The sequence below is a fragment of the Ursus americanus genome, chromosome 15 (assembly GCF_024610735.1).
Source record: "Ursus americanus isolate L20-20 chromosome 15, mUrsAme1.1.p, whole genome shotgun sequence".
NCBI classification, from domain to species: domain Eukaryota; kingdom Metazoa; phylum Chordata; class Mammalia; order Carnivora; family Ursidae; genus Ursus; species Ursus americanus.
Window position 1 is genome coordinate 5,196,013 of NC_142141.1, and position 10,673 is coordinate 5,206,685.

At 52.5% G+C, this 10,673-nt stretch overlaps 1 protein-coding gene across 1 annotated transcript; it reads left to right on the forward strand.

Moving 5' to 3' along the window:
- Window positions 1-7,044: 7,044 nt before the first annotated feature.
- Window positions 7,045-10,442, forward strand: NKX2-5 (NK2 homeobox 5). The gene is made up of 2 exons (XM_045792153.2): window positions 7,045-7,844; window positions 9,355-10,442. Exons 1-2 carry the CDS (start codon window positions 7,514-7,516, stop codon window positions 9,993-9,995), a joined length of 972 nt encoding a protein of 323 aa, XP_045648109.1. The 5' UTR covers window positions 7,045-7,513; the 3' UTR covers window positions 9,996-10,442.
- Window positions 10,443-10,673: the final 231 nt, after the last annotated feature.

Genomic DNA, 10,673 nt, shown 5'->3' on the forward strand with positions numbered 1-10,673 from the left:
TCTCGTCTATAAAGGCACCACTTTGTTCATTACCTTTGGGGCTTATCTTGACTGTGGTGTTTAAAATCTCTTCAAGGCAATACAAGCTTACAGTAAATAAAAACAAAAGAAGGAAATTGTCTTTAAAGATGTATTGTGGAAAATGTCATTTATTCCTGACCCCACTCCCCCAGTTCTCTTCCCCAGAAGCTTTCATTACCATTCGTTTCTCCTTCCCCCCAAAAAATCCATATAACTATATTTGTACATATGCCCATATATAAAATACAAATTCTGCAACCCTGTTTGATATTTAACGTACTCAAAATGTATCCATAAGAAGAGATACAAATGTAACTAGGGACGCCTGCGTAGCTCAGTTGGCTAAGCCTTGGACTCTTGATTTCAGCTCAATCTCAGGGTGGTGAGATCAAGCCCCACGGGTGTGGGGGGTTTTCATGCTCAGGGCAGAGTCTGCTTGAGATTCTTTCCCCCTCCCTCTCCCTCTCCTCTCCGCACTCTCTCTCTCTCTCTTTTTCTCTCTCTAAAATAAATAAGTAAATAATATCTTTTTTAAAAAAAGAATACATATAAATGTAATTATTTCTTGTGGCTGCTAGTATTCTGTTCTACTGGCGAATATAACCTGTTTTTAACTATTCCCCTGAGATAGATATATTGGGTTTTTTAAAATTCTTTTTAAATAATTTTTTAAATTCTTAAAAAATTAAAACTGCAACAAAAATACTTTTCATGGGGCTCCCAGGTGGCTCAGTCCGTTAAGCATCTGACTCTTGATTTTGGCTCAGGTCATGATCCCAGGGGCCTGGGATTGAGCCCCACATGGGCTTCCCCAGTCAGCGGGGAGTCTGCTTGAGGATTCTGTCTCTTCCTCTCCATCTGCCTCCCTCTCCATTACACTCTCTTTCGCTCATTCTCTAAAATAAATGAATAAATAAACCTTTAAAAAAATATACACTTCTTGTATGCATTACCCGCAGAACAGAGTCCTAGAAGTGGAAATACTAGTTCAAAGGGCTGATGCATTTTTCATTTTGATAGTACCAAGCCGTTCCAAAGAGATCCAGCAATTTGCATTTCCAATCAACAACGTAAAAGTGACCAAGCGGTGTATTTATCCAACATTTTGATCCTTGCCAATCTGCTAAGTGAAAACATTTGCCTCTTTGTGTTTTAGTTTGCTTTCCTTCCTTCCTTTCATCCTTTCTTTCTTATTCTCACTTTATCAACAAGCTTCTGCTACTCATGGCCAATTTTTCAATTGTCTTGAGTCATTTTCTTATTGATTTATGGGAACTCTTTCCATATTGTGGAAATTAATTTTTGTTGTCATTATTTCTAGCAGTTAACCTGTATATTTTTCTTTCTTTGATTCTATTTATGTGTTTTGTTGTTTGTTTTTGCTGTGCACAGTTTCTTTTTATGCCATCAGGTTTATGTAATTTGTCTTTTATGGTTTCTAGGTTTTAGTTCTCCTCATCCACCCTCCCTAATATACCAACACTCCAAAATTATTATCTTAATCATCTATAGTACTTTTGTGTTTTGATTCTTAGGTTTAAAGTTTTAACCTATCTGCAATTGAATGTATTTGGTGTAAGAATAATCCATTTCCCTCTAACACCACTTTCACTTTATTTTAAATGTGTACTACACTCCCCCAAATAGTGTAATATCACAACTAGCAGAGACCTTATTTCCCATCTTGACCAGTTTCACTTTGTAGGGTAGACAACCACCAACATGCCTCTTCACTGGACCCACTGCTCAGGGGAGTCCACTTAGCAACCTGGGATCCTTCCCAGAATAGCACAGCTGGGGAGGGACCTTAGGCACACCCAATAGTGCCAAAAAGAAAAACATGAAATGAGGGATCAGAGAGGGGGAAAGGATGTGCTCAGGGTCCGCCGATCAGTGAGAGAGGCAAAACCAGAACCCAGTACTGGCGCATAGTCCAGTACTCTTTCTGGTACAAGTCGGCCTCCTTCAGGGTCTGTGTGACTCGGGCTGTGCAATCCCAGCTTCTGGTGCATGGTGGGCACCCAGTCAGTGTGGGTGAAGAAATACAGGAAATCATGCCCGGCATCCAATAGTGACTGGGCTGTGGAGTCACTTGGAGGCTGGGGGGTTATTCTGGCCCACTCTTTCAGCTTTTCTCCTCACTGCTCTCCCCCCCCCCATGAAGACAGACACTCATACATATACATACACAATATTCACCAGCCAGGTAAATCTGTTCCCTGCTTCCCCTTCTGTGGGCCCCAGGCCCTTCCCATGGCCAAGCAACTTTCAATAGACAGCCCTTAAAGCACTTCAGGGGACTTCCTGCCTGTCCTAGCTAGCTAGCAGAGGCTGATCCAGCAGAGGGCAAAAGCCAGACAGATAACAGGGGAACATGAAGATAGTATTTCCAGGGCTCTGTTCAGACTGCCCAAAAGCAAGACCAGCTCCGTAATTTGTGGGGACCTGTGCAAAATGAAAATGTAGTGCTTCTTGTTCAAAATTTCTCAAGAATTTCGAGACAGCAACAGCAGAGCACAGGGCACTTTAAGCCAGCCTTCCGGGAAGGATAGGGTTAATTATCAAGGAAGGAAAGAGAAGAGTCCTCAGTCCTCCAAAGCTTTAGATTTTAGAGTAAAGTAGGCTGGGGGTTTTGCTTTCATTATAGTCATAATAGCAGACAAAGGTGGAAACGACCCAAATGTCCATCAACTGCTGAATGTAGAAACAGAATGTGGTTTATCCGTCCGGTAGAATATAATTCCACCATAAAAAGGAACAAAGTACTGGTACATACAACAGCATGGGTGAACCTTGAAAACATTATGCTAAGTGAAATGGAAATATGATTCCATTGGAATGACATGTCCACGATAGGCAAATCGATAGAGACAGAAAGTAGACTGATTTGTGGTTGTCCAGAGCTGGGGAGGGAGGGTGTGGGGGAGAGGGTGGGGTTGATGGCTAAAGCCCACAGGTCTCTTTAAGAAGTGATGAAAATGTCCTAAAATTAATTGAGTGCTGGTTGCACAACTCCATGGTTTTACTGAATATGATTGAGTTGAATACTTTGAGGGATGAGTTGTACAGCGTGTGATTCACATCTATTAAATCTCAATGCAGATGGTACTAAAAGAAGAGGAGGAGGAAGAATCTTAAATTTCTCCCTCTCTTTCTCTCTCTCAACCAATCTTATTGCGGGAGGCCCATCCTCGTTGATGAAGATTTTTGGGGAAACCTGAATCAGCCCGGTCCTCTTCTCCAGCTTAGGGAGTGGGGGGGGGGGTAGTGTCTTGCTTCTTCTCCAGTTCCTGTGGCTCTAGGACGCAGCGACGTGCAACAGAAGAAAACATTCGCGACTCTGTTGTGAGTCCTGGGTTCGAATCTTAACACTGTCACTTTCCATCTGTGTGACCTTGAGCAAGTCACCTCACTTCTCTGAGCCTCTTTCTCCTCCGCCTAGTACTTGAGATAAGTAGATCAGCGATGACATAGGTGAGAGTGTGTGGCTCGCCCAGTGAGAGCTCTAGAAACAGTGGCAAAAGGAGGATTTGATACCCGCTGAGCCACCTGAATGAGGCGAGTCCCGGGGCAGCAAAAATCCAGGGCCATGGAAGCAGCCTGGAGTCTTCAGGAGCCAAGGACTAGAGCGGTAGCCCTCAGAGTCGTCCCCCGCCCCCAACCCCGGGCCCGGAAGGAAGCCAGGGCGGCGGAGGGGCCCCGCAGCCAGACCGCGGAGCCGGGTTGAGGGCCGGGAGCCGGGCCCGCAGCCACCGCTGCTCATCCATCAGCCGGACGAAGAGCAGAGGCGCGCTCTCGGCCCTCTGTTTGCTTTCTCGCCAATTATTGCCGCGCCGCAGCCCCTTTGTTGATACAGTAGTCCGAAAAAGTGCTAATGTTCATTTATCAGGGGGCCCGCCGGGGACTCCCACGAGTTGCGATTCTTCCCAAAATATAAACATGGGGCGAGCGTCCCAGACAGAAACCCCCATCTGTTTCCCCGGCGCGGGCGGAGAGCGAGGCGTTGTTGAAGATAAAGCCGCGGATAACGCCGCCTGTCTCCAATGGACGTCTCCCCGGCGCATTAATGACATTCCCGGTGATAGTTCCCGCTTATCTTTCAATTAATCATATATACCTTTTGCGGCGGGCCCTGCTGATTGCAGGAAAGGGGGGCCGGCTTGGGCCGTGCCGATCGCTTTTTCAATTAATAATATTTTATGCGCGGAGAATGCGCCCAAGTCATCTGGAATTTGACTCAGAGGCCCAATTCTTTAAAAGGCAAGGAAACAGATGAATACATTTTCGAGCTCTCCTCTCTGCCTCCTTTTCTCTCTCTCTCTCTTTCCTTTTCTCTAGGCTGAAGGCTGTTTGTTTGTCCTGCTGGTTTGGCCAAAGTGCGGCTTAGAGAGGCGGCCAGGTTGGGTCAGCCGCCCTTGGGAAGGAAGATGTGTCCCTAGTGAGGCTGGAGAATCAAGTTTCGTACCTCCCCACCCCCAGCCACTGCAACTTCTATTTAAAGAAAACAAAAAGTTTTACTCAGAAAGTGAGAACTGCAAATAAAAGTTAGCAATTGCTCTTGGATATTTCTCTGTGGAGACCAGCGTGGGTCGCCCCAATTTCACTTTTGCCTGGATTTCCTCTCTTCGGCAACGCTAAGGCCTGTTTTAGAGCCAAGGGAAATTATTACCGGATTCACCGAGAGTAGAGGGAATGGAGAAGTCACTTCGTCCGAAAAGGGAGATTTTCTTTCCTCCCCTTTTCATGACACCTGACCCACAGGTCTATCTGTCAGTCCTGGGAACCATAGCCGAAAATAGGTGATAAATCTTAGGCCTTGTTTTGCAGAGGAAATGCCAGGGTTTTGTGGGGTTTTTTTTTTTCTTCCTCTAGAACTATCTCTTAAACACACACACACACATACACACACACAGCGATGATAATAATAATAATAATAAAAAACCCTAAAAACTAAAAACAGGGATCCCGGATGCAGCCTCGATGTCCCCCATTAAACGGTAATATTTCAGGCGTCGGCTCACACTAATCTTTCAAACTGTCATCGCAAGCCGCCCGACCAGCCCATTCACTTAACAGCGCTCCCAGGACCCTCGCTCAGGGCTCTTTTGAATGAGACATTTAATTGAATCGGATGTGGCTCGTTTGCCAGACGTCACCGCCTAGGCGATAGGCATCCTTTCCCACTCCCCCCCAAAATCTTCAAAGGCGAGCTAGGCCCCCAAGCCTGGGTAGTTGAAGGCAATAACTAACATTGTCCAAAAGCATGGGGAGGAAGGGAGGAAGAGAGGCCACTGATCTGCAGGTCCGTCGTGGGAGAACGCGAATTCTCGAATTGGAGGTTTAGGAGGTGGGTAGATGAGAAGGGTTCCTAGGGCTTGAGAGCTCCACCCCCCGCCCCCCCCCCATACACGCACATTTGAAAAAGGCAGCTCTCCACAAACCCAGCTAACAATTCCAGAACTGCGCATAGACCCTGGCTAGAAAATTCGAAGCGAGATTCCGTGGCGAAGGCCCAGGCCTGGTGCTGGCGCCTGGCTCCAGCAGTCGGGGTCTGAGTGCTCTGAGCCTCCGGGAGAGCCGCGCAGTGGTCCACACTCCATCGCCCTAGCCCGGAGGCCACAGGTCCTAGAAGTATGGATTTGATGAGCCGCTGTAGAGGTCCTAGTGTTAGGCCCGTGCTTACTCGGGTTGCATCCTTCCCGGCGGCGCTGCCGGAAGGCTCGTAGTCCCGCCTGAGCACCCAAAGGTCCATGTTCAGGACAGACACCACCGTGTCCCTCTACTGTGTGCTTTTCCTTGGCACTTTGAGCGCGAATTACAGAGTTGCGGGCTGTGAGCTGCGGCCTTGGCTTGCCTTTGCCCCCCCCCCCCCCGCTCCCGGCGCACCTTTCTTCTAGTCCAAGCAATTCTTCCCTAGTCCCCAACTCATCTTCCACTAAGAACCGAGCCGTCCAAGTCTCCATTCTTAGCAAGGACCCGAGCCCCACCTGCACCTTCCCATCACAAACCTGGGTCGTGGCTTGTGAAAATCGAAGCTTTTCCCCTGACAAGCCTTGCCAACCCCAGGTATAGAGTAAGGAGGCGACCTTAACCTGGGGGCCATTCTACCTGCCTGGATCCTGAAACTACACAAAATAAACTGCCTCTCTGCAGTGTTCTGGGGGAGAGGGGATGGCCCAAGCTGTCATCAGATCTCCCAAGGGATCCAGAGGGGTGAGGGGGATCAGCACAGGATCTGCCCCGCAGCTCCATTTGTCTGACAGGAGATTCCCTACCTTACTGACCCCAGGGCTAAAAATTAACACCCGGTTGGCCTTGCCCTTCCCCGGAGCACCTGGATCAGCTGCCACCAGGTTCCCAACTAGGACCCAGCCCAGAGACCTCTGAGAAATCGGGCCAGGCTGGGCTCCAGGGAGCCCCACCTGCCTGAGAGCTAAACCTGGGCCACGCCAGTGGGCCTGGGGCCACAGAGGCCTGGAAGCCTTGCTACTAGGCAAAGGGGCAAGGGCAAGTGAGAGGCAGGAATGGTGGGTCCCAAAAAAGGATCAACTAAGCGGCTGGAAGCCAGGATGCCCTAGAAGACAGATCTCTTCTAGGAAGCTGAGCTTACTGGGTGGGATTCTGGATTTGTTTCATTATTAAGGGGAGGGTCATTTCTTTAAGAGGAGATTGATAGTGACTGACGCCCCCTGGAGTGTGTGTGTGTGTGTATAACTTGCACTACTATTATAGAAGGTGGCCACCCACCACCCCATAACCACCCACCTTGCCCCCAGGGACTGGGCTGCTGGGGAAAGGGGGACTACCGGGGCAGGACTGGCCCTGTAAGTCAAGCCAAACAGGACCCCAAAATTGTCCAGAATCTCCCCCTCCTGTCATCACCCCAAAGCAAACCTTCTCCCCCATGCTTCTCTTCTTATACAAACTCTTCCTTGCATAAAAAAGCCTTTAAGACTCCTGGAAGTGACTCCCCTCCTCCAGATCCCACACCAATCCTTCACTCTCCCATTCTGCTTTAGGTGCTGAGGAAAATTTCTTCAAATCCCAGATCCACCCAGAGGCCAGATTTGGAGAAGAATCAGGTCCTTTCCCGGGTATGCTCTTCGATGGGGTTTTCAGGCTAGTACTATGGAGAAATGTCAGGCTGCAGGAGCAATGGGAGAGCCTTCCAAATGCCTCGCGGCCCCTTTAAAAAGCTGAACAGGATTTTTTTTTTTTTTTTGAGCCCTATGACTATATTAGGTGACACGAAACTGCTCATCGCTCCTGTCATCGGGGCCCCTGGCCCAATGGCAGGCTGAGTCCCCCTCCTCTGGCCTGGTCCCGCCTCTGCTGCCCCTTGTGCTCCGCACTACCTGCCGCCTGGCCACAACCCGAGCTGGAAGGCGGGTGCGCGGGCGGGCGGCGGGCACCATGCAGGGAGGCTGCCAAAGGCCGTGGGCAGCGCTGCTCTCTGCCGCCCACCTGGCGCTGTGAGACGCGCGCTGCCACCATGTTCCCCAGCCCTGCGCTCACGCCCACGCCGTTCTCGGTCAAAGACATCCTGAACCTGGAGCAGCAGCAGCGCAGCCTGGCTGCCGGGGAGCTCTCGGCGCGCCTGGAGGCCACGCTGGCGCCCGCCTCCTGCATGCTGGCCGCCTTCAAGCCCGAGGCCTACGCGGGGCCGGAGGCCGCCGCGCCCGCCCTGCCGGAGCTACGCGCCGAGCTGGGCCCCGCGCCCTCGCCCGCCAAGTGTGCTCCTGCCTTCCCAGGCGCCCCCGCCTTCTATCCGCGTGCCTATGGCGACCCCGACCCCGCCAAGGACCCTCGAGCTGATAAGAAAGGTGAGGAGGAAACACAAGCCCCTTCTCCCTCCTGGGGTCGCTTTTGTGTCCCCAACCGCCGCCGAGAAATTCTGGCCTGGGTGGAGGAGACGCGAGTGCCTGGGCGGAGGGCCGAACACAGGGGGCTCCGAGTGTGAGAAGCGAGGTCGTAGTCAGGGCCCCTGAGCCCCGCGTCCAATCGGAGGTTTAGAAGAAATGCTGGATTGAGACGATCAGAAACAAGAGAAATACAATTTTTTATTTGGCCTAACAAAGCCCCAGGAGGCAGCAGCCTTGCTCAACGAAGTTAGCGATCGGTTTGTAGTATAACAGATAACGAGATATTCTCTATATCAGGGTTTTGGGGTTTTTAAAAAATCCCTTTTGGATTTAAGGGTCTTTTTCAGGATCTGCCGAAAGCAGCTAAACAGAAGTTAAAATGCCACATGCCAGACAAGCTTTTGCTCACAACTGGAGAAGGGTCCAGGACCTTCTCTATCCCACCCGCAACCCGGGTTTCTGGGGCTTTTCCTCCTTTGTGCCAGGACAGTGGAATCTGTGGGCACAAAGGCCTTGATTTAAAAACGAGATACTTCGGACTCTTGGGAACTGATTAGCAGCTGATTAGACGCTACCAGGGTCGAGGGGTTCTCTTCTGGAAAATAGAAAATGCTGCGCGACTCAAGTCTAGAGGCAATGGAGGAGAGGACCGCAGAAGGTGATGGGATCGTCGCACAAGCCAGCCCCGGGTTGGGGAGAGGGGAGAGGCGTGCGGGGCCGCAGAATGGGCACGTTGGGAAGACCTTGTCCCAACACAGGGTCCGCGCGAATCCGAGGTGGCAGGGTGCGCTGGGCGAAGGGCCGCCGTGAACCCAGAAGAGATCTTTCTAGCCTAGAAATGTTTGTCTAGGAGCAGAGGGAAGGCCTGGGGACAGCTGCCGGCGGGTCAATTCAATTGACCGCTACCAATTCGAATCCAACTCGAGTAGGCGGGCAGGGCAGGATCCGAGGCTGCCTGCCCACCCGCGGCTTCTTGGGCGCTGAACAAACCCCGTGGCGGCTGCGCGGGAGTCTTCGATCAGCAAACCAACACCTTGTGTTTCTTCAGCGTTCCATAATTTTGAGACAGTGTGACTGATCCTGGAGAGAGGCCTTGGTCTCCCTTCATTTAAATTCTCAAACCACTGTAGCCCTAATTTAATTCACCCCCGGGCATCATCCGGTTTTATTTTCTTTGCAGCCTGAAATCTTAAATCACTGCCCATCTCCCACACCAGAATCTGAACTCCCCGAGGGCACGGACCTCCCTTGTGTTAGGTTCTACATGCCTAGAGCCATGCTTGGCGTATAGTAAGCATTCAACAAATGCTAATTGACTGCAGGTTGGAAACAGAGCTGTCCGTGGCGCCCAGCTGGGCGCTCCAGGCAGCACGGGATGACACCCACTAGGGCTAATTACCCGCCAGGCGCTCCGCGGATCGGGCGGCTCTGACCTGACCGAGCGTCCCTCTGCCCCTCTGTTTCCCCGCAGAGCTGTGCTCACTGCAGAAGGCGGTGGAGCTGGAGAAGCCGGAGGCCGACGGCGCGGAGCGACCCCGGGCGCGACGGCGGAGGAAGCCGCGCGTGCTCTTCTCGCAGGCGCAGGTCTACGAGCTGGAGAGGCGCTTCAAGCAGCAGCGGTACCTGTCGGCGCCTGAGCGCGACCAGCTGGCCAGCGTGCTGAAGCTCACGTCCACGCAGGTTAAGATCTGGTTCCAGAACCGGCGCTACAAGTGCAAGCGGCAGCGGCAGGACCAGACTCTGGAGCTGGTGGGGCTGCCCCCGCCGCCGCCGCCGCCGGCCCGCAGGATCGCGGTGCCAGTGCTAGTGCGCGACGGCAAGCCCTGCCTAGGGGACTCGGCGCCCTACGCGCCAGCGTACGGTGTGGGCCTCAATGCCTACGGCTACAACGCCTACCCCGCCTACCCGGGTTACGGCAGCGCGGCCTGCAACCCTGGCTACAGCTGCGCCGCTGCTTACCCGGCCGGTCCGCCCCCGGCGCAGTCGGCTACGGCCGCCACCAACAACAACTTCGTGAACTTTGGCGTCGGGGACTTGAACGCGGTGCAGAGCTCCGGGATCCCGCAGGGCAACTCGGGAGTGTCCACGCTGCACGGTATCCGAGCCTGGTAGGGAAGGGCCCTACCTGGGGCGCCGCCACCGATCCCAGCTCTAGAGAGGGACACTGAGCCTCGGGGGAGGGAGGGCCCCTGACGTGTCTCCACGTCCCTTGGATCTCACATTCACTCCCGCAGGGGCCTCGGAGCTCTTTCCGTCCCAGGCGCCTTTGTCCCCAAGCGCGGGAGAGTTTGTGGCCGCGTTTACAGAGCTTGCGGCGATTGATCCCGCAGCCTGGTGCCTTAGCCGTCGCCCCCCGAGTGCCCTCCAAACGCTCACGGGCACCCCCAACCGGCTAAACATGGGCCAGTTGGGCCCAGGAGCCCGGGTGCACCTTTCTTCGAGCCTGGGCCCGGCGCCCGGGCCCTTGCTGCCTTGCCGCTGCCCACCCACCCGTATTTATGTTTTTACCTGTTGCTGTAAGAAATGGGGATCCCCTTCTCATTAAAGAGAGTGCGCTGATCCCGCCTGTGTCCTTCTTTCAGCTTGCGGCGCTTCAGAACTGCGTTTGAGAAAGCAGAGCCGGGCTGCCGGCTGAGCCGCAGGTACAGGCATTCACTGAGCAAATCGGTAATAATAGTAATAAACTCGTCCCGGGTCCTTTGTTAGATACTTCCTGGCATTGTCTCACGTAATCTTCAATAACTTCCCCCCAAAGAGGTCCTATTTTAAAGTTTAGCAAACGGAGGCCTG